This window comes from Capra hircus, chromosome 8 (genome assembly GCF_001704415.2).
Source record: "Capra hircus breed San Clemente chromosome 8, ASM170441v1, whole genome shotgun sequence".
Lineage (NCBI taxonomy): Eukaryota > Metazoa > Chordata > Mammalia > Artiodactyla > Bovidae > Capra > Capra hircus.
In genome coordinates this window covers 59,689,763-59,711,616 of record NC_030815.1, presented here as the reverse complement: position 1 = coordinate 59,711,616, position 21,854 = coordinate 59,689,763, and the positions used below count along the sequence as shown (strand labels likewise).

The window sequence follows — 21,854 nt, the reverse complement described above, 5'->3', positions numbered from 1 at the left end:
GTGTGCCAGGGATGGGGAGGGGGGCAGAGACCTAGAACTGGGGAGAGTGGGAGGGTCCCCTCTTGTTGGGAGTAAGGATTGAGGGCGAGCTATGGTTTCTTCTTTTTGGAGACTCGAGATTATTTATAAGGTCAGAAATTGTCTGTCAGACTCCTGATCCAGACCTTTGCCACATCTGCCTCCTGTCTCCTGTTTCTACCTAGATTTTCAATCTCTCCTCATCTCTTCACCCTCCAAAAACACACCCCTCCCCAGCTTCCCTGGTTCTCAGCTGCTGCCTCTGTTTCCCACCTTCTGCTTCTAAGACCCCAACCTCCGCTTCCAAGCTTCCCTCTAGCTGTACTTTCTCCCCCTTGGGGCTAGCAGTTTGCAGAGAGGGGAATGGGCTGCCTGGGTGTGCGCACCTCTCTTAGGTAGGAGGCACCAATCCCTGGACGGAGCTGGTCACATCATCAGCTGCCAGGCAGACTTGCTGTCTGGTGCTCTGTGTGCCACCTCCATGGAGGGTGGAGCCTGGAGGGCGGGGGAAAGCTGGGTGGGACTAAGACACTGTCAGGAGAGGCAGCTGAGCTGGAGGGCAGTGTTTGAGAAGGACTTACTGAAGAGGACAGAGCATAGGAGGAGTTATGGTGAGAACTGGGTATTAGCCTGCTATCTTAGAAGGAGCAAGGCCTGAGGAGTTAAGAGGGACTGGGCTCTCTCTCTGAGCTGCCTTGAAACACACACATATCCAGTTTGATTCCCCTTCTGCAAAATTAAAGAGTTGGCTAGATCACTTTTGAGATCCCCTTGGATTAGAAAAACCATGATTCTGGCTTGACTGCTGGGGGAGCCAAATGTGGACCGAGCTGCTCTGGGAGGCCCCCAGCATGTCAAGTTACTGGAGAGCTGAGACACGTAAGCCAGGATGGCTTGAACAGCAGTGTTGGGCCTCCCTGCCAGACTAGCTCAAGTCAGTGTTTGCAGGGCTCAAGAGCCCTTGGGGATTATCTAATATAACGTCTTCATTCTGCAAAGAAGGAGAATAAAGCTGTGAGAGGAAAGATCACGTGATGAGTCAGGGCAGCGCTCTGGAAATCCCAGACAGGGAGAAGTCAGAAGGATATAGTAAGAGACAAAGAGAAAAAGACTGAACCAGGAAGGGTGAAAATAGGGCAGAGACAGGACTGGGAAAGGAGGTGAGCAGAGACAAGGGTAAGAGAGAAACACTTGGAAGAAAGAAGGGAGGCCCAGATTCCAGTGCTGGGGGTGGGGTGGTGTCCTCAGGTAACACTGTTTCAGACCTGCCTTTGTACCTTGCAGACCAACCTCTCCTTCAGAGGTCTCAGACACCTAAGACTAGTCCTTTTGATACAGCTTATCTTTCACTCTTTAATATCATTAAATAAAACAAGAACACACTCACTGTTTTCTGCTTTGGTGACTCCCTTTCCCGGTTCTCCATGTGGTGGGCCTCCTTTCCTCCAGTGAGGGTGTATTCTAATGCCCTGATGCCATGGGCCAGGTATAGCCAGGCTGGAGAGAAGAAGCCGCCACCATGGTTGCGCTTTCGCTGAAGATCAGCATTGGAAATGTGGTGAAGACGATGCAATTCGAGCCGTCTACCATGGTGTATGACGCCTGTCGGATCATCCGTGAACGGATCCCAGAGGCCCTGTCTGGCCCTCGTGAGTCTGACTGCCCAGGTGGCTGGGGCGGGAGCCCTGGACGCTTCTTGTTCCCAGGCTCTTGGCCTTGGGAGATGACTCTGTTGGCCCCAAGGCCTCTCATCTCTCAGGTCTGTGTTCCTTGGGCCCCGCCCTCCTCTTTAGGCCCAGGATCACTGGGAAGATAATAAGGGGTAGTGGAGTAGCCATTCAGCTACATTGGGGTTTTTCTTTAAGCCTAAGCTGACCCATCTTCTCTTTTAGCCAGCGACTTTGGGCTGTTTCTGTCAGATGATGACCCCAAAAAGGGTATATGGCTGGAGGCCGGGAAGGCTTTGGATTACTACATGCTCCGAAATGGGGTGAGTATCACTTCACAAGGACCACCAATATCCTCTGCCATCACTTCCCTCCTTCTGCCTCCTATTCAGCACCCATATCTGTTGTCTTTGAGCTCTCCCATGCTTTCTAATAATAGGCAGTCATAAGACTGTTTTCACACGGTCTTCCTTTTAGTAATCTACTTTCCTTCCCTCTCTGGCTGCCTAAAAAGAAAGTAATATCTTTAGCTTAAAGTGGGCCTCTCCTGTTCCTGACCCAATAGGACACCATGGAGTACAGGAAGAAACAGAGGCCCTTGAAGATCCGCATGCTGGATGGCACCGTGAAGACTGTCATGGTGGACGACTCGAAGACTGTCACCGACATGCTCATGACCATCTGTGCCCGCATTGGTAAGGGGCGTGCGGGGCTGGGGGCTCAGAAGGAGGCCTAAAAACTCTGCTGGGGATGCTACCAACCCACCCCCTCCCCCAGGCATCACCAACCATGATGAATATTCACTGGTTCGAGAAATTATGGAAGAGAAGAAGGAGGAGGTGACAGGGACCTTACGAAAGGACAAGACACTGCTGCGAGATGAAAAGAAGATGGAGAAACTGAAGCAGAAGTTGCACACAGATGATGAGTGTAAGCAGAAGGGGACTGGCGAGGGCATTTGAAACAACTGGGGTGTCGGGGGCAGCCATTTCTGCATTATTTTCTGAGTTTTCTTTTGCAAGGTACTGTTTAAACACTGGGGCTGCATCTGTGGTAAAACAAAGTCCTATGCTCATGGAATGGAACGTATTACTGAGAGGGTGGGACATGAAGAAACAAAAAATCAAAGACTGACGGTGTAAGGGCTGCAGGGACTTGGCACTGAGGGGACCCTCTGTGCCCCAGTGAACTGGCTGGACCATGGCCGGACCCTGAGGGAGCAGGGAGTAGAGGAGCATGAAACGCTTCTGCTCCGGAGGAAGTTTTTCTACTCAGACCAGAACGTGGACTCCCGGGACCCCGTCCAGCTGAACCTTCTCTACGTGCAGGTAGGGAGAGGATGGGCCGGGTGGTGGGCGGCAGGGAGAGAAGCAGGAGTGCGGTGGGGCGCCCCTGCTCCCCACACAGCATTTGTTTCTCTCTGTGTGCTTCCAGGCACGAGATGACATCCTGAATGGCTCCCACCCCGTCTCCTTCGACAAGGCCTGTGAGTTTGCTGGCTTCCAATGCCAGATCCAGTTCGGACCCCACAATGAGCAGAAGCACAAGGCCGGCTTCCTTGAGTGAGTGACCCTCGTCCCATACCTGTCAGGGCCCAGGACTCCCTGCCACTGCGGCCCTAGCATAGTGCGCCTGTCTCCGTCCCAGGCCTTCTCCCCTGCTTCCTCCTCTGAGTTCCCAGGGCCTGACCCCCACGGGGGCCTTTTCAACTTCCGTCCTCCACGTGTCTCTTTCCATGTGGAATGTGAAAGTAGTCCAGACTCTGCCCCTGCCCCCTACCTCTGAAGCAAGCATGTCACTTTTTTGAGAGTCTCTGAAGAATTGTGCTGCAATAGCCAGAGGCAAACAGGGTACATTTTTGTCACAGGAAACATCAGATTTCAGAAGTCTCATAGGTCTCATCCACTGATATTTCTCAGAATATATAGAGTTTGATGTGGCTTTCTCAGCTTCCTACAAGCATGGTCATCGTTCTAGTGAGCCCCTTCTGCTCTTGTGTCCCTAAAATTGTGATCTAGTCTTTATTTTCCCCAGGAAATGAGCCTCCAACTCAAGTTCCCACAGTCTCTTTCCCTGCAGAGAGAGATGCAGGCTGCATTCAAGAGTTAGTACTAAGTCACTTCAATTTCAGGGACAATCTAGACTCTCATGCCTTGAATCTTCCTTCTCCCCAAAGATAACACTCTCCTAGACATCTCCTCACACCCCCAGGCCCACAGTCCATGGCCCACATAGCCCTGATGCTGTCCACTACATGCTGACCCTCCCTTTTCTGGTGTAGCCTGAAGGACTTCCTGCCCAAGGAGTATGTGAAGCAGAAGGGAGAGCGTAAGATCTTCCAGGTGAATGGGGGCAAGGGACATGTTTGGGATGACCTGGGAGCTTTGCTGCCTAATCCTACTGACTGAATGGACCCCCTCCTCGTCACCCCTACCCTGCTTCCGCCCACCAAGCTGTTCTCCTACCTCTCCTGTGCCAAGAAAGCAAAAGACCTGGGCTTCTGGCCTGCGCTGCATCACTGCATCTGCTGTGGAACTCAGTTCAATAATCTTGTTTCCTTTCCTTTCCCTCTAACATGGGATAGCTGTCTCCCCTGAAGAGGACTGATAGGGAATCACTGTGAAGAGTAGATCTTTGTATAGACGGAAGGTGTTATCTCTGCTCTTTGAATCCTCAGCCCAAAAGGCCTTCTGTTTGACCTTCTACTTCCTAACTATCCCTTCACATCTATAGAACATGTCCAAGTCCCTTAACTGTATCCTTCGCTTCTTGAACCATGGCTTCAGCATATTCTATATCAGCCCATCCCTTCACCTTCTCATTTCTCATAGCCTGCATCCCCTAACTTTTTCTGTGTTCCCATAATACTCTCCTACCATAGTTCACATCCCACCTTAAGTTCTAGTCTGCAATGTCATCTTACTCAGATTTTGCTAAAAGTTTCCCCATATCATACTCGAAGGCGCACAAGAACTGTGGACAGATGAGTGAGATTGAGGCCAAAGTACGCTACGTGAAGCTGGCCCGTTCCCTCAAGACATATGGCGTCTCCTTCTTCCTGGTCAAGGTGGGTTACTGACCCTTCTCCCTGCCCACCCTTATCTCTGCTCTTACCCTTTCCTCTCTGAGTCTCTTGCCCTGCCCTGAGTCACATTTTCTGCCATTCCCCAAGAGTTTCATTTTGTTCCTTGTGAAAACTTGCCCCCTTGTCAGCACATCCCTCCCTGCCCTGCGTTTTTCCTCCCTTTCCCTTTATCCTAATGTAGCCTTGTCCAGGTCCATCCATAGACAACCCAGTTTAGCTCTCCTGCCACCATCAGCACCCCTTTGTGGTCTGGATCTGATCCCCTGACTAATAACATCCACGACCTCTGCCTCATAGGAAAAGATGAAAGGAAAGAACAAGTTGGTGCCCAGGCTTCTGGGCATCACTAAGGAGTGTGTGATGCGAGTGGATGAGAAGACCAAGGAGGTGATCCAGGAATGGAACCTCACCAACATCAAACGCTGGGCTGCGTCTCCCAAGAGCTTCACCCTGGTGAGCTGGGGTCTTGGGGGAGAAAGAGCTGTGTAGTTTTCAAAGAAGGGGCAGCCGCAGGGTCTCCCCAACCCCTCTGTGCAGAGGTAGGTACCCTGAAAATGATTCCAGAAAAAAGGAGAACTTTGGAGCTACTGCAGGAACTTGGAGTTTAGAATAGAGGAGAAACTCTGTACTGGAGAATGAGAGAAGCTAAAATGAAACATTTAAAAATCAGCAGAACCAAACTGTAACCAGCAAGCTGAGATCACAGGCCACTTGGAGTGAGGGAAGAAAAAGATGATAGAAAAATAAGCCTCCCTTCTTTCAGCAGCAACTCCTTACAGTAGCCCGCCTCTAGCTTTGTGTTTCGGCATTACTAATTGAAGACTGATCCCACCTTGAGGAAGTGCCCCACTGAGAAGGGAAATTAGTAAAGGCGATTTTTCCATTTTGGATACTAGTGCTCATCCTTAACTCTGGTCATTTAATGATGAATGTGTCCTCCCAATTTTATCATCAGGGTGACAGAAGAGAGACTTCCTAAATGCCATGTATTTGAAAATGTGTAGTGTAAAGGATACTCCTTAGAAATAAAGTATTTCCCTCCAAGGGAAATAGAGAACTAGGAGACGAAGAAAGGCTGTTGTCCCAGAGGCTGCTCGCACGGGAGGGCACCCTCAACAGCTCGGCCTTGGGCTCTTGCCCCACCAGTTCCTGTCCCAGGTTGTCTCAGGCTTCCCCACTGAGCCCCTTCCCCATTGTCCCCCTAGGATTTCGGGGACTACCAAGATGGCTACTACTCGGTGCAGACGACTGAGGGGGAGCAGATCGCTCAGCTCATCGCTGGCTACATCGACATCATCCTTAAGAAGGTGAGCACTGGCTCCCCGACCCGCACCTCCTCCATCTCTTCCTGTACCTTGCCCGCGTGCAGGTCCTTTAGAAACTGAGACCCAGGTTCTGGAAGATGGCTGGCTGGGGAAAGATTAGAGGCTGCCTTTTCCACTTCCCTCTTCTTTGATGCTTGTTCCTTTTTTCTCCTACAGAAAAAAAGCAAGGATCACTTCGGGCTGGAGGGAGACGAGGAGTCTACTATGCTGGAAGACTCTGTGTCCCCCAAAAAGTACGAAGGAAGCTGGGCCCATTCCTCGGGCAGGGAAGGCACGGCATGACCCCAAGGACTGGAAGGGTGGGGGGTCCTTAGGATGTCTCTCTGTCAAGTCTCAGGCTGTGATGAGGCCTCACGCACCCCCCCAGAGCACAGGACAAGCAGGGGCAGTAGAGCAGGTAGGAAGGGGATGAGAGGAGGAGGTCCTCGACATGCTCCCTGATCGTCTCCTCTTCAGGTCCACTGTGCTTCAGCAGCAGTATAACCGGGTGGGGAAGGTGGAGCATGGCTCCGTGGCCCTGCCTGCCATCATGCGCTCCGGAGCCTCGGGTCCTGAAAATTTCCAGGTGGGCAGCATGCCACCTGCCCAGCAGCAGATTACCAGTGGCCAGATGCACCGAGGACACATGCCTCCTTTGGTAAGAGTGCCCCTACTGCTGCCATGACTCTGCTGGGCCCACCTGGGAGTTAGGTAGCTACTCATATTCCTCTCCTTGGCCTCAGGCTCTCCTTTATCTTCTCCCTGTAAATGTTCCCTGTTACTCCTCCTTGTCTTGTAGACGTCAGCCCAGCAGGCGCTCACTGGGACCATCAACTCCAGCATGCAGGCTGTGCAGGCTGCCCAGGCCACACTGGATGACTTTGACACTCTGCCCCCTCTGGGCCAGGACGCTGTGAGTGTGGGATGGAGGAGGGCCAGTGGTGCTGAAGCTAGAACTCCAAGGACCAGGGTTGGGGTGAATTGGAGCAGAGCCAATCCTGAGGTTGGTTTCTCTTCCCCTCAGGCCTCAAAGGCCTGGCGTAAGAACAAGATGGATGAATCCAAGCATGAAATCCACTCCCAGGTAGACGCCATCACCGCTGGCACCGCCTCTGTGGTGAACCTGACTGCAGGTAGGCTGGATGCCCAGCTCTCTGGGCAGTGGGGGTGGGAGGGCGGGTGTGTGCAAGCAGGAATGTGACTGCACCTTGACTCACGGAAGGGACTGTGTGGGCGTCTCCCTCAGCGTGGGGGTGGGGGTGGGTGTCTGTGTCTGTGTGTGTGTGTGAGACTAACTGCCTGTGACTGATCTCGTCTTCCTCCTCCCGCAAGGGGACCCTGCTGAGACAGACTACACGGCAGTGGGCTGTGCAGTCACCACCATCTCCTCCAACCTGACGGAGATGTCCCGTGGCGTGAAGCTGCTTGCCGCCCTGCTGGAGGATGAAGGCGGCAGCGGCCGGCCCCTGCTGCAGGCGGCCAAGGGCCTGGCGGGGGCAGTGTCAGAGCTGCTGCGCAGCGCCCAGCCAGCCAGTGCCGAGGTCAGGGGCCAGGGTCCCAGCCCAGGGATCGCAGGGTGGAAACGGAACCATGGGTGTGTAGGACCCCTGGACATCTTGGTGGAGACTGGGCAGCTTCTGACCGGTGTTCACTCTCCACAGCCCCGTCAGAACCTGCTGCAAGCAGCTGGGAACGTGGGCCAGGCCAGTGGGGAGCTGTTGCAACAAATTGGGGAAAGTGATACTGACCCCCACTTCCAGGTTGGTGACTCCCCCAGCCCCCAGAACCCCAGCTTCTAGGAGGTGACCTCTGATCCTGAATCCAGCTCTAGTCCAGCTACTATAAACTGACCCCTCAGAACCAACCTGAGCCTCTTTCCAGGAATCACACTGGGAACCCCCTCCCAGTCCCTTTCTGGGGGGCTAAGAATTCAGAACTCCTGAATCCCAACTTAACCTATTAGTTCACCCTTGGCCCTTATTGGTGAAATTTTTTTTTTTTGGCCACTATCATCTTTCCCAGGCCTCCCCATATGTAGCCCTCACCCCAACTTGAGGGCCTCTTGAGGGCCCTTCTAATCCTTTAACCTCATACCCAGAGGATGCTGCCCCCTCCCCACCCCATGCCAGTTTCCTCAGCTGACTTGTCATCCTGGATTTCCCATGCAGATCTGTGCACCCAGCGGGGCTGGGTTTCCATCTCCCCCCGACCCCCCCACGGTAATGGCCTCTGGCCTGGGCCTTCCCAGCTTTGTCCTCTCTGAGCCGCATACACTCGCTCTGCCCCCTGCCCTGGCCTCCGGGGAGCAGAGCACGACGGGAGCTGGGGAGGCGTGGCACAGGCAGGACCTGAGAAAATGGGATCCAGAGGGTCATAAAGGGACTTGCTCCCGAGACTCCAGGGTGACTGCTTCCAACCAAAGGCGGAGAAGAAATAGAGGAAAAATGCTGGGGGTGGGAGGGATCCCCCCCACCATCCTGTTGTAAAGGCACTGCCCGCCCGCCCTCCCTCCCCATTGCCGTCCGGGTGTATCCGCCTCCCTTCGGTGTACACTGTATCTCTCGGTGTGGGTTTGTTCTTTGGTGGGGGTTCTGTCGTACTTGGTGCTCGAGGCAGGGGCTTGGGTAGGTTCTGGTTGCTTCTGCACACCGTTCTGTGATTGGAGGCAGTGGGACTAATGAAACAGCTTACGCCTCTGAGAAGGGCCCTTGGACCCCAAGCTGGATCTCGGGCCACGCTGACCGCTGGTTTCTCACAGGATGTGCTCATGCAGCTAGCCAAGGCCGTGGCAAGCGCTGCAGCTGCCCTGGTCCTCAAGGCCAAGAGTGTGGCCCAGCGAACAGAGGACTCAGGGCTTCAGACCCAGGTCATCGCTGCAGCAACACAGTGTGCCCTGTCCACCTCCCAGCTGGTGGCCTGCACCAAGGTGAGCCCCAACGGTGCGCCAGCCTGCGCCAAGAGGTGATGCTTCCACACACAAGAGCGTCTCATCTAGTCTCTTTGGCCCCCAAGGCCTCATTGTCCAACCTCACCACTGTTGTGAATACCGCAGAACCACAGACACCACACCTCATGACTCCTTTCCCTCGCCTGCCTCTCTGACACTCACTTTGCCCACAGGTGGTGGCTCCTACTATCAGCTCCCCAGTCTGCCAAGAACAGCTGGTGGAGGCTGGGCGACTGGTGGCCAAGGCTGTGGAGGGCTGTGTGTCCGCCTCCCAGGCCGCCACAGAGGACGCACAGCTGTTGCGGGGGGTAGGTGCGGCGGCCACAGCTGTCACCCAGGCCCTGAATGAGCTGCTGCAGCACGTGAGGGCCCATGCCACAGGGGCTGGGCCTGCTGGCCGCTACGACCAGGCCACTGACACCATCCTCACTGTCACCGAGAACATCTTCAGCTCCATGGGTGATGCTGGTAAGGACACCCCCCTGGGAAGACAAAGAACCCCAATGAGGTTCTCTGAGCCTGCTGGACTCTTTCTTGCAGACCTGCCACCACACCCCTGAGCACTCAGCACAGGGCTGAGTGTTCAGTCTTTGAAATCGCCAGTTGCCCATTTGTTAGGCAAGAATAGAATCACTGCCCTGCCTTCCTTGGTGCAGTTAAAGAGCATACGAAAGTATACACAAAAATAGATGGAAAGTGGCATTATAAGAGAGAGCTGTCCCACCTCCACTTCGTCACTCCCAAAATCCTTCACAAAGAGCCTCTTCCACTTAAGACTGTGGAAAATACTCATTGGAGACTGTCTTCCCACTGTCACCCCACCCCCGTCACCCCTGCCCCCATCAAAACCCACCAAGAGATCTGTCCCTTTCCAAGATCCTGAACCCAGAAAACAATAACTTCAGGGAAATCAAGAACTTTTGCGTCTGCTTACTGCCCCTAAAAGCCTCATCTACCTTGTCTGCATCTCTTTCTCCACCCTGACACCCTCTGAGCATCTCTGGCTCTGTTTGCTGACTGTGCCTATGCTCTCAGGTGAGATGGTGCGACAGGCCCGCATCCTTGCCCAAGCCACCTCTGACCTGGTGAACGCCATCAAGGCTGATGCCGAGGGGGAGAGTGATCTGGAGAATTCCCGCAAGCTCTTAAGTGCCGCCAAGATCCTGGCTGATGCCACAGCCAAAATGGTGGAGGCCGCCAAGGTAGGGAGCCTTCTGTGCAGACTCCCAGACTGGGCCCTGAGAAGGGTCCAGATAATCACTCATCTATGGGAGCAACCTGGGAAAAGCGGAAGATACAAGAGAACAAATACAGGAGCACTGAGGAAGTAGACGCACCCCTTGGCAGTGAGCGGATGGCACCCGACTTTCAGCCAGTGTGACTCGCAGAGTTCTTACAGACAGGAGACCATGCCCCTCTGCTTCCTCTAAGTCTAGGGTCCATGGTTCCAGCTGTTCCCTACTATGTGGCTACTGCTTGCCTGCTCCCTGAATGCTTGCACATGGGCGTTCAGTCCCAGGGGGTCCGTTGCTAGCAGCACAGAGAAGGACCAGGCAGTGGGACACAGAAACACCAGGTGTAGAAGGCAGCAGGAAGAAGCCAAAAGATTCTTGGGTCCCTGGACACTGGGCTCTTCACTTTGCATAGTAACCAGGGCCCCTGCTCTGGTGTTCTGAGATCCCTGCTCTAAACTGTGTCCTCCTTGTCCCCAAGAGCCCCTCACTCCCCTTTGCTGGTGGCATTTTTTGGGGAGTGGGGAAAGAAAGAAGGCTACTTCCGTGGAGGGGAAGCAGAAACAGTCCTGCCTAAGGAAGGGCTTTCAGCATCCCAGAAGGAAGCTAGGGCCCACACGACTCCCCATTTACCCACCTGAGGGAATTTGTCTCAACCATGATTACCTTTCAGCAGGAATGGTTAGAAGTGACTTTAAGAAAAGAAGTGTGAGTATGGAGACATAGAGAAGTGCTTACTTAGGATTCGCAGGGATTATGGGTGGTCACTGTCTCTGTCACCACCTCTCAGGGAGCAGCCGCCAATCCTGACAGTGAAGAGCAACAGCAGCGGCTGCGGGAGGCAGCAGAGGGTCTCCGCATGGCAACTAATGCCGCTGCACAGAACGCCATCAAGAAAAAGCTGGTGCAGCGCCTTGAGGTAAGGCTGGGAAACTGGCATGTGTAGGTGCTATGGGAGGAATGGAATCAGGAAGCATGTGCGGGGACATGCTCGTGTCCTTGGTGCATGTTGGCATCCTCAGTGCCAACGGTTATTTCCTCAGGGAATAGCAGGGGCAGGGTAAGCCAGGGACGGGGAACAGGAACGTCTGAGCCTTGTCCTTAATGTTCTGTCCTTAAAGCATGCAGCCAAACAAGCTGCAGCCTCGGCTACACAGACCATCGCAGCAGCCCAACATGCAACCTCCACCCCCAAGGCCTCTGCTGGCCCCCAGCCCCTGCTGGTGCAGAGCTGCAAGGTGAGACGCCAGGAAGCACATGGGGGCCGGAGGAGGCACGGGAGGTGGGGACTTCCCCCAGCCTGTGGGAAGGTGGTGCTCATGACATTTTTACCCACAGGCTGTGGCAGAGCAGATTCCACTGCTGGTGCAGGGTGTCCGAGGGAGCCAAGCACAGCCTGACAGCCCCAGTGCTCAGCTAGCCCTCATCGCCGCCAGCCAAAGCTTCCTGCAGGCAAGGCCCCCTTGTTGACCACTCAGACCACACCCTTCCCACTCCTCTTAGGGTCTCTAGATCTCATCAGTTTAAGTCTCTGCCCTTAGTCGCTCTCCCTGTACTGAACCCTAGTGCTCACCACATCCTGACCCTCATCCATCCCTGTACCCAAGCCCAGAGGGCATATGGTGTGCTTCATCTGCCCACCTATTCCCCAACAGCCAGGTGGGAAGATGGTGGCGGCCGCAAAGGCCTCCGTGCCAACAATTCAGGACCAGGCATCGGCCATGCAGCTGAGTCAGTGTGCTAAAAACCTTGGCACCGCATTGGCTGAACTCCGTACTGCTGCCCAGAAGGTATGGAAGCTGGCTATATTTTTGGAAGATGAAGGGGGTATCCTGGGATGATGGAGAATCTGTTCCAGGCTATCCTAAAATGGATAACTGTAACCTGAGCCACAAGTGAGACCCTGTGTACCTCCTACCCCTCGAACTCTCCCCCTTCACCCCGTGTGTTTGTAGGCTCAGGAAGCGTGTGGGCCTTTGGAAATGGATTCTGCTCTGAGTGTGGTGCAGAATCTGGAGAGAGACCTGCAGGAAGTGAAGGCAGCTGCTCGAGACGGCAAGCTGAAGCCCTTGCCTGGGGAGACGGTAAGTACTTGTGAGATCTGAAGTCTCCTTCTCACCTGTGTCCCAGAGCTGCCCTGAACCTTGGTTGAAACTGCCTGCTGACTCTCAGTAGCTTCTCAAGCTCTCTCTTCCCTGTTTCTCCTGTGGCTGAGTCCGAGTCTCCCTGTCATCCCTAGATGGAGAAATGTGCCCAGGACCTGGGCAACAGCACCAAAGCCGTGAGCTCCGCCATTGCCCAGCTGCTGGGGGAGGTTGCCCAGGGCAATGAGAATTACGCAGGTACGCGGTTAGGGCCAGGATGGGGCCTGTAGGGAGAAGGAATGGGAGCTGTAGGAGGCGTGGGGCAACACAGGAAGCCCCCAGCATCAGGGCTTGGCAGTGAAGGTACCTTTTTTCCTCCTTTCTCTCTCGTTGTCTCCCCAGGCATTGCAGCTCGGGATGTGGCAGGTGGGCTGCGGTCACTGGCCCAAGCTGCTAGGGGCGTAGCTGCCCTGACGTCAGATCCTGCAGTGCAAGCCATTGTGCTCGACACAGCCAGCGATGTCCTGGACAAGGCCAGCAGCCTCATCGAGGAGGCGAAGAAAGCAGCCGGCCATCCTGGGGACCCTGAGAGCCAGCAGCGGCTTGCCCAGGTTCGGTTTTGGGCTGAGGCTGCTTCCTCCCTCTCCCCCGACCCCCTCAGAAGGCTGCCTCGAGGGGGTGTCTCATCGGCACTGTGGCTCCTCTCTGGATTCCACCCTTCCTTCTCAGTCTGAGTAGAAGAGTCTCAGCGAAAGCGGGGCCTGGGCCTAGCCAAACACCACATTTGGGGAAGTTTGATACCCTAACTCGATACTCTGGCTGTTCAGCTATAGCACCCCCTTTCTGCTTTCACTTTCAGAGGCTCCCATGGGTGGAGGCGGGGATCTTGCAGTTGTTTCTGCTTTGGCAACCCGTCTCCCTTCCCACCTCAGGTGGCTAAAGCTGTGACCCAGGCCCTGAACCGCTGCGTCAGCTGCCTACCTGGCCAGCGTGATGTGGACAATGCCCTGAGGGCAGTGGGAGATGCCAGCAAGCGACTCCTGAGTGACTCGGTAGGAGGACAGGGGTGTGAGGGGACATGGGGACAAAGGACTCCAAGTATCTACCTCTAGACCTATCCATCACCCTAACTCCCCAGATGCACCCTCTCCCCTCACTGCTCCCCCAGGCCTGTGCCCACCTCCCCAAGCTCCCTCACCAGGCTCCCTCTCATGTCATCTCCCATCCTTGCTCCTGACTCTCTCTCTGATCCTGCAGCTTCCCCCCAGCACTGGGACCTTTCAGGAGGCTCAGAGCCGGCTGAATGAAGCCGCTGCCGGGCTGAATCAGGCAGCCACAGAGCTGGTGCAGGCCTCTCGGGGAACCCCTCAGGACCTGGCCCGAGCCTCAGGTCGATTTGGACAGGACTTTAGCACCTTCCTGGAAGCTGGCGTGGAGATGGCAGGCCAGGCTCCGGTATGAAGGGAAGCTGGGTACGGTTCAAGGGTCAGGGGTGTCTCTGTGACCAAGGAGTCCTGACCTGCTCCTGGCCCCCTCCCCTCCCCAGTCTCTAGCAGTACTTGGGTGTCTGAGACAGAGAATCCCTTTTAGAGACAGACAAGAAAAGATTGAACAATGCATTGCCCTTCTTGCCCTCAACAGAGCCAGGAGGATCGTGCCCAGGTTGTGTCCAACTTGAAGGGCATCTCCATGTCTTCAAGCAAACTTCTTCTCGCTGCCAAGGCCCTGTCCACAGACCCTGCAGCCCCAACCCTCAAGAGTCAGCTGGCTGCAGCTGCCCGGTAAGTGGGAGTTGGGAAACCAAGCCCTTGCATGTTAAGCAGACTGGGGAGGGGACGTTTCGTAAGAAGTCTCTGGCTCAGGAATTGTTCCAGACAAAAAAGAAATGGCTAGAGACTTGCTACGTGAGCAGGATGTAGAAGTGATGACCTCTGCACTCATTCACTCAACTTCCTGTTCCTCCCAGGGCAGTGACCGACAGCATCAATCAGCTCATCAGCATGTGCACCCAGCAGGCGCCAGGCCAGAAGGAGTGTGACAATGCCCTGCGGGAATTGGAGGTGGGCCTTGGCAGGCTAAATGGGGTTGAAGTTGAGGAAAGGGTTCTTGGCTAAAGGGCAGTGATGGGGCGTCTTGATCTCAATTCACCACCAACTGCACCCCCTTCCCCCACCCGACAGACTGTCCGGGAACTCCTTGAGAACCCAGTCCAGCCCATCAATGACATGTCCTACTTCGGCTGTCTGGACAGCGTCATGGAAAACTCAAAGGTAGGTGTACCCAGTCCCCTCCCAAGGAGGGGAGAGGGTAGGAAAATGAGCCAGCCAGGGGCTTCCCTCTCCCCCTGAGGACAAGATCTGACTCTCCCTATACCCTCTGTTCCCCAGGTGCTGGGTGAGGCCATGACCGGCATCTCCCAAAATGCCAAGAACGGAAACCTGCCAGAGTTTGGGGAGGCTGTCGCCACAGCCTCCAAGGCCCTCTGCGGCTTCACCGAGGCAGCTGCACAGGTTATCCTCCTGGGATGGTCCCTGGAACTCCCCTGTTGTCTCTAGCCCACCTCCTCGGACTCTGACCCACATGCACAGAAGACAAAGTTATAAAGCCAGCTGTGTGGACGATGGGGATCTTTCCCCACCTAAAGTAGAGGTGTTGGTCAGCAAGCATAGAACACCAACAGTTCTGATCACTGTCACCGCTGAGCCCTGGTGCTTTCAGTTGTGATTACACTGAACAACCACTGAATCTGGCCCCAGCTTGCCTGGTATATTCTGCCTAGCATATGCAAATTATTTTCATATAATTAGTACTTTTTTTTTGTGCTGAGCCACACGGCAAGCTGGCTCTTAGTTTCGTGATCAGGGATCGAACTCATGCACCCTGAGTTTGGAAGTGCTGTCTCAACCACTGGACCCCCAGGGAAGTCCACACATAATTATTACACTAAATTCCCAGTTACTTGAGTCACCACCTAACTTGCCATTTTCTGCATTATGAAGTATAAAACAATCCATCAGCTCAGAGTATTTTGCTTTTATTTATGAATCCTTAAAACAAACTGACTTGAGAGCTCATCCTTTCAGCCTGTTTCCTTCAATCTCCCTGCTTCCCTGTGCCCTGTTCTGTTGGGTGGGCTGCTGTATATGGTTTGACATATTTCTGGAGAAGCATGAGGAAGAAAATGCAAAGCTATCATGTGTTGGGTGAAGTAAGAATCAAACCTTACGATGATCTTCCAAGCAGAAACAGTTTTTGGCAACCATCCCTTCCCTCTTTCTAAATCTCTGAAGCTTGGAGGCGTTATGTGTTAATTAGCCTAACACCACCCACAGTTTTATTAGCCTCTAAAAGAGGCTGTGTGTGTGTGTGTCTTTCAAACTTTTTTTTTACCAGCACTTAGAATAAGCACTACTTTTTACCTTAAGGCCCAACATACAAACACAGAAACAGGTGAACTGAATTTTGATAAAAAGCTTACTGTGCTTCTTTTTTTTTTTTTTTTTTTTTTCATTTTTTAATCTGAGATGTTTGAACACATTTAACAAAACAAGAGAGGTTTTTCCCTCTTTTATACTATAATTGCAGTTTGCTAATGTATCTCCACTCACGTAGAACCCTGGCCACTGAACTTACCCCTGCTCCCTTGTCCCCACTGTGGCTATTCCAGTCCTACCTCAGGAATATTCCTTATTCCTCACCCCACTCTTCTCTCTCTACAGGCTGCATACCTGGTTGGCGTGTCTGACCCCAACAGCCAAGCTGGACAACAAGGGCTGGTGGAGCCCACACAGTTTGCCCGAGCAAACCAGGCAATTCAGATGGCCTGTCAGAGTTTGGGGGAGCCTGGCTGCACCCAGGCCCAGGTAACTCGGGGGTGCAGTCACTGTGAGCAAGCCTGGGAAAGGCTGCTGAGCCAGGACAGGCCGCCCCCGTGGTGGGAGAAGGTGCAGGACGTGCAGCGCTGGGTGGCGCCCCAGTGCTGGCCTCCTGCCCATAGCTTCTCTGGGCCACGGTCTTCTCTGGCTGTGTTTCTCATCATTCCTGCCGTTACTGCCTTTATTTCCATGACTTCTCTATGGAGGTTTGAGTTCTCTCTCCTTCTGAGCCTGTGAGCGATTTCTCCATTAGTGTGCCGGCTTTTCATTTTCCTTTCTCCTACACCCTGCGCATCTTTGGGTATCTGTCTCCCAGATCTTGACTTTCAGGTGACTCTGTTTTTCCTAATGAGGCTTCCAAAGGATTGCTGTCCATCCCCCAAGCTGAAGGGGCTGCTCCCCGGTGTAGACACGGCCCTCCTGCCCTCACATGGCTCTTCCACATCTCTGCCTCCTCAGGTGCTCTCTGCAGCCACCATTGTGGCCAAACACACGTCTGCACTGTGTAACAGCTGCCGCCTAGCTTCTGCCCGAACCAGCAATCCCACCGCCAAGCGCCAGTTTGTACAATCAGCCAAGGAGGTGGCCAACAGCACGGCCAATCTTGTCAAGACCATCAAGGTTCCCAGTGTTTGAATTCTCAACCTCTCCCTGACCTGTTCAGTCTTCTCTCCCCCGACCCCTACACCCCGTCATTCCCTGAGGCCTTCACCCAGTCCCACCTGCCTAAGCCCAAGGTCTTTCCTGTCTGCACTGGTCACCACCAGCCCTGCCCCGTGCCCTTTGAGCTCAGGAGGGAGACCTGGGCTTCACTGCCTTTGTCTACAGTCCATCCTGAGCTCCTCCTTGTCACTCCCACTTCAGGCGCTGGATGGGGCCTTCACAGAGGAGAACCGTGCCCAGTGCCGAGCAGCAACAGCCCCTTTGCTGGAGGCTGTGGACAATCTGAGCGCCTTTGCATCCAACCCTGAGTTCTCCAGTGTTCCTGCCCAAATCAGCCCTGAGGTGAGGCAGGGTGAAGGCATGAACTGCTGGCCACCTCATCTTGTTTCCAGGAGTCTTGAGACTCACCCCTCGGCCTCCCCTCTCCCCAGGGCCGGGCTGCCATGGAGCCCATTGTGATCTCTGCCAAGACAATGTTGGAGAGTGCTGGGGGCCTCATCCAGACAGCCCGAGCCCTGGCGGTCAATCCGCGGGACCCACCACGCTGGTCCGTGCTGGCTGGCCACTCCCGTACTGTCTCGGACTCCATCAAGAAGCTGATTACAAGCATGAGGTAGGAGGCAGGGTGGAAAACCTTGTGCCTGAGGGATGCATATCCCTCTGACAGAACAGAGGGATGGGCACTGTGGTGCAGTGAGATGGGCTAGTGTTGGAGGGCAGCTGTGGTCCAAGATTCGGGGTACAGGGAAAGGTGGGCCAGCCTTGTGCTCAAGAGGTGTACTTGATGTTGGAGACTGTGATACGTCTGCAGGGACAAGGCTCCAGGGCAGTTGGAGTGTGAGACAGCCATTGCAGCTCTGAACAGCTGTCTGCGGGACCTTGACCAGGCTTCTCTGGCTGCGGTCAGCCAGCAGCTCGCTCCCCGTGAGGGGATCTCTCAGGAGGTAAGGGGAGGAGGGAGGGCAGGCTTAAGGAAGGTGGGGGATCTGGGAGTGAGCTCATAGACACATAGAGGGTATGGAACATGCTGGGTACTGGGTCGGTTGGGTGTGGAAGGAAGAGTGGGGTCCTGTGCAGGTCACAGTCAGGGCTAAAGTCCACTTCCTCCCCAGGCTTTGCACACCCAGATGCTCACTGCGGTGCAGGAAATCTCCCATCTTATTGAGCCGCTGGCCAGCGCTGCCCGGGCTGAAGCCTCCCAGCTGGGACACAAGGTACCTGGGGCAACACATGGGCTTTGTAGGCTGAACCAGGGTACCTGGCCAGGCTGACCACCATCCTAACCCCTTGCCACAGGTGTCCCAGATGGCCCAGTACTTTGAGCCACTCACTCTGGCTGCCGTGGGTGCTGCCTCCAAAACCCTGAGCCACCCACAGCAGATGGCGCTCCTGGACCAGACCAAAACCTTGGCTGAGTCTGCCCTGCAGCTGCTGTACACAGCCAAGGAAGCTGGCGGTAACCCCAAGGTACTGAGCTAAGGCGCTGCTACTATAGTAAGAGAAGCAGGAACCACTACTCCCTGCCCCAGCTCACTTGCTCTGCCCCACAGCAAGCAGCTCACACCCAGGAAGCCCTGGAGGAGGCTGTGCAGATGATGACAGAGGCCGTGGAGGACCTGACAACCACCCTCAACGAGGCAGCCAGTGCTGCCGGGGTCGTCGGTGGCATGGTGGACTCCATCACCCAGGCCATCAACCAGGTTGGAGTCTTGGGAAGTGTGTGGATGGAGGTGCCTGTGGACAGAGGTGCCTGTGGACCAGTGTCCCTGAGCCCAGTCTTTCCCCTTCTGCCATTCTCCCCCCTCAGCTAGATGAAGGACCAATGGGTGAACCAGAGGGTTCCTTCGTGGATTACCAGACCACCATGGTGCGGACAGCCAAGGCCATTGCTGTCACCGTTCAGGAGATGGTGAGATTGGGAGCATACAAGAGGCCTGCTCTTGGAGAGTTTGGACATTGAGTTTGGATATCAATTCACTTCCTCCTGTCACCAGGTAACCAAGTCAAACACCAGCCCTGAGGAGCTGGGCCCTCTCGCTAACCAGCTGACTAGTGACTATGGGCGTCTCGCCTCCCAGGCCAAGCCTGCAGCTGTGGCTGCTGAAAATGAAGAGGTAACTTCCCCTGCCCCTGACAGAAAACTCAAGGCGTGCCCCTTGTCCCATGATGTCAGCTCTGAGGCTGTCCTACCCTCGGCCACTCGGGTCTTTCATAGAAAGGGGAACTCGTCCTCAGGGCTGCTCCATGAAAGAGTGATCAGGGCTCCATAAAGGGTGGGATCAAAGCCTCCATCACAGGGGTAAGGAGTAGCCCAGGGTCTAGAGATTGCCTGGGCTGCCACTATTTCCCCTGCTGGCCCTGATTGCCTGTGGCTGCTTCTCGGCTGTGCTGCAAGCCTTTCTTCCCTTCCTAGTTCTTCCATGTTGCAAAGCCCTGAAGCGCTTCCTTCCCTAAGCTCCTGGCTTTCCAAGAAAGCAAGTAATTGGATCTTAGCATGACACACCTAATCCCCAGCCCAAACCCCTCCACAGCCACACACGCCAAACTGTAAGCCGTGGCCTCTGCTTCAGATACCCCAGCATGAGGGCTTCTCCCCCTCCTCCTCGCTGTGCTTATTAGCACGGTCCTCACAGCTGGTGCCCACAGGCTAGTATTTTCCATGTGTGGGAGGAGACCTCCTGACTAAAGGCTGTGAAACAGGACAAGTCTGTGCAGAGTACTTCTCACTACCTATTTAGTGCTCAGTGAGTGTTTTTTTCGGTCCTTAGTGCCTCCTCTAAGTGCAGTGGACATCCCCGAATCCTCTTGTAAAATCCATCTCCCTGTTTCATCTACTCACAGATAGGCGCCCACATCAAGCACCGGGTTCAGGAGCTGGGACACGGCTGCGCAGCTCTGGTCACCAAGGCAGGCGCTCTGCAGTGCAGCCCCAGTGACGCCTACACCAAAAAGGAGCTCATAGAGTGTGCCCGGAGAGTCTCTGAAAAGGTGACTGAGCCCGTCCCCATGGCCTGGGGGCTGCGCTCCTCAGCCCTTTCCTCTGTCCCTTCTCCCAGACCCAGGACCTATCCTCTTACGGGGCCCCTACCACAGTCACCACGTGACTCTCCTCCCGCAGGTCTCCCACGTGCTGGCTGCGCTCCAGGCTGGGAATCGTGGCACCCAGGCCTGCATCACAGCTGCCAGCGCTGTGTCCGGCATCATCGCCGACCTGGACACCACCATCATGTTCGCCACTGCCGGCACGCTCAACCGTGAGGGGGCTGAAACCTTCGCTGACCACCGGTGAGGAGGGAACTGGGCCTTGAGCTGTGGGGGGCCAGAGGGGTTGGGGGAGGCCTGAGAAGAGCTGACTGGGCTGGGCTGTCCCCCAGGGAGGGCATTCTGAAGACTGCCAAGGTGCTGGTGGAAGACACCAAGGTCCTGGTGCAGAATGCAGCTGGCAGCCAGGAAAAGTTGGCACAGGCAGCCCAGTCCTCCGTGGCCACCATCACCCGCCTTGCCGATGTGGTCAAGCTGGGTGCAGCCAGCCTGGGAGCTGAGGACCCAGAGACCCAGGTATCTGCCCCACACACCTCACTCTGGCCAGAACCACTTCCTGATCCCCCCTTTCCTCCCACAGACCAGAGCCTCTGCTCTCGCACACAGGTGGTGCTGATCAATGCAGTTAAAGATGTGGCCAAGGCCCTGGGAGACCTCATCAGTGCCACCAAGGCTGCAGCTGGCAAAGTCGGTGACGACCCTGCTGTGTGGCAGCTCAAGAACTCTGCCAAGGTGGGAGGAAAAGAGAGAAGCTCCCCAGGCGGGGAGTAGACCAGTGTGCTTCTGCCCGCCCCGTCAAATGATGTTGCCCTCCCTCCTCTGATGCCCACAGGTCATGGTAACCAATGTGACATCACTGCTCAAGACCGTGAAGGCGGTGGAGGATGAGGCCACCAAAGGCACGCGCGCCCTGGAGGCCACCACAGAGCACATTCGGCAGGAGCTGGCGGTGAGCCCGTCTGCAGCCGGGCCTGGGCTGGAGAGCGGGGTCTGGGTGGATTGTGAATGTGCGCCGCCCACGCATGCACAAAGACGCTGCCGCTCAGCCTCCTCCCCCTGCCAGACTTCCTGTGCATGCTGCGCCGTCTCCCCTTCCTCACCTGTTTCCTCCTTGGCGTTTGACACCTACCCTCTTCATCCCCGCCTCTACTTTCTCTGGCCTCTCAGTTGCCACATTCAGGGGTCACTTCTTAGCCTTCACCTTCTTCAGTCATTTCCAAAACAGCGGACCCCCTAACAAGCCTCTCTTTGAAAGCCTTTCTTCCTTTGGCCTTTGTGACACTCGCTTTTCTGTTGCCCCCCACATCTCCTCTATAGTTGCACTCACCTTCAACCAGATAAATCTTAGAGGCCTTCCTGAAACTGCACCGATCGCCTTCGTACTCCTCTTTGGCAGGTTCAACCCTCTCATCATTGTTCTCTGACAAGCAGACTTCCAGTTCTGCGCTTAGTCATTTTCAGCCTCCTGGTTGACCTTAGCACTGAGCCACAGTGCCTTCCCACCAGCTACTCTTCCTACTAAGCATGGCCACAGCCTGCCATTGCAGCAGGCTCCCTCCCCATTGCCTGTGACTTCACAGCCTCGCTTACAACCTGCAGGCCATCGCCAGGTCCTGTGCCGCCCTCCTCCAGTCTCTCCCTCTCCTTCCTTCCCTCCCAGCCCACAGGCAGCACTCCCCCTCACTGTGACTGCTGTGCCAGGTTTTGACCTGGTCTCCTTGCCTTCAGTCTTTGTCATTTTCATCTTTTTTTTTTTTTTTTTTTGACTTATTTTTTGGCTACATTGGGTCTTCTTTGCTGCACGTGGGCCTTCTCCAGTTGTGGCGAGCCAGGGCTACCCTTCCTTGTGGTGCACAGGCTTCTCATTGCAGTGGCGTCTCTTGCTGTGGGGCACGGGCTCTAGGCGCGTGGGCTTTGCTTATGCTCACTGCAGTGGC

General features: G+C 55.1%; 1 protein-coding gene across 2 annotated transcripts in view; it reads left to right on the top strand.

Moving 5' to 3' along the window:
- TLN1 (talin 1) overlaps positions 1 to 21,854 on the top strand; it is a 31,544-nt gene that overhangs the window by 4,674 nt on the left and 5,016 nt on the right. The window contains exons 2-49 of one of the 2 annotated variants that reach the window (XM_018052141.1): positions 1,505 to 1,667; positions 1,911 to 2,008; positions 2,251 to 2,380; positions 2,463 to 2,615; positions 2,871 to 3,013; positions 3,120 to 3,247; positions 3,967 to 4,027; positions 4,648 to 4,752; positions 5,068 to 5,223; positions 5,976 to 6,077; positions 6,252 to 6,328; positions 6,552 to 6,732; positions 6,874 to 6,987; positions 7,099 to 7,207; positions 7,407 to 7,615; positions 7,736 to 7,834; positions 8,243 to 8,293; positions 8,833 to 9,000; positions 9,195 to 9,489; positions 10,057 to 10,223; positions 11,044 to 11,172; positions 11,375 to 11,491; positions 11,592 to 11,705; positions 11,909 to 12,043; positions 12,209 to 12,337; positions 12,493 to 12,595; positions 12,740 to 12,948; positions 13,270 to 13,389; positions 13,595 to 13,792; positions 13,979 to 14,118; positions 14,304 to 14,397; positions 14,518 to 14,607; positions 14,725 to 14,847; positions 16,057 to 16,200; positions 16,672 to 16,833; positions 17,077 to 17,217; positions 17,307 to 17,488; positions 17,687 to 17,819; positions 17,988 to 18,089; positions 18,172 to 18,342; positions 18,426 to 18,575; positions 18,683 to 18,784; positions 18,870 to 18,989; positions 19,717 to 19,863; positions 19,994 to 20,160; positions 20,250 to 20,433; positions 20,524 to 20,649; positions 20,750 to 20,866. In XM_018052141.1, coding sequence (XP_017907630.1) covers positions 1,538 to 1,667; positions 1,911 to 2,008; positions 2,251 to 2,380; positions 2,463 to 2,615; positions 2,871 to 3,013; positions 3,120 to 3,247; positions 3,967 to 4,027; positions 4,648 to 4,752; positions 5,068 to 5,223; positions 5,976 to 6,077; positions 6,252 to 6,328; positions 6,552 to 6,732; positions 6,874 to 6,987; positions 7,099 to 7,207; positions 7,407 to 7,615; positions 7,736 to 7,834; positions 8,243 to 8,293; positions 8,833 to 9,000; positions 9,195 to 9,489; positions 10,057 to 10,223; positions 11,044 to 11,172; positions 11,375 to 11,491; positions 11,592 to 11,705; positions 11,909 to 12,043; positions 12,209 to 12,337; positions 12,493 to 12,595; positions 12,740 to 12,948; positions 13,270 to 13,389; positions 13,595 to 13,792; positions 13,979 to 14,118; positions 14,304 to 14,397; positions 14,518 to 14,607; positions 14,725 to 14,847; positions 16,057 to 16,200; positions 16,672 to 16,833; positions 17,077 to 17,217; positions 17,307 to 17,488; positions 17,687 to 17,819; positions 17,988 to 18,089; positions 18,172 to 18,342; positions 18,426 to 18,575; positions 18,683 to 18,784; positions 18,870 to 18,989; positions 19,717 to 19,863; positions 19,994 to 20,160; positions 20,250 to 20,433; positions 20,524 to 20,649; positions 20,750 to 20,866 — 6,525 coding nt within the window. In that variant the 5' untranslated portion in view covers positions 1,505 to 1,537. The remainder of the gene's footprint in view (positions 1 to 1,504; positions 1,668 to 1,910; positions 2,009 to 2,250; positions 2,381 to 2,462; positions 2,616 to 2,870; positions 3,014 to 3,119; positions 3,248 to 3,966; positions 4,028 to 4,647; positions 4,753 to 5,067; positions 5,224 to 5,975; positions 6,078 to 6,251; positions 6,329 to 6,551; positions 6,733 to 6,873; positions 6,988 to 7,098; positions 7,208 to 7,406; positions 7,616 to 7,735; positions 7,835 to 8,242; positions 8,294 to 8,832; positions 9,001 to 9,194; positions 9,490 to 10,056; positions 10,224 to 11,043; positions 11,173 to 11,374; positions 11,492 to 11,591; positions 11,706 to 11,908; positions 12,044 to 12,208; positions 12,338 to 12,492; positions 12,596 to 12,739; positions 12,949 to 13,269; positions 13,390 to 13,594; positions 13,793 to 13,978; positions 14,119 to 14,303; positions 14,398 to 14,517; positions 14,608 to 14,724; positions 14,848 to 16,056; positions 16,201 to 16,671; positions 16,834 to 17,076; positions 17,218 to 17,306; positions 17,489 to 17,686; positions 17,820 to 17,987; positions 18,090 to 18,171; positions 18,343 to 18,425; positions 18,576 to 18,682; positions 18,785 to 18,869; positions 18,990 to 19,716; positions 19,864 to 19,993; positions 20,161 to 20,249; positions 20,434 to 20,523; positions 20,650 to 20,749; positions 20,867 to 21,854) is intronic. The other variant, XM_018052143.1, reaches the window with a different exon arrangement.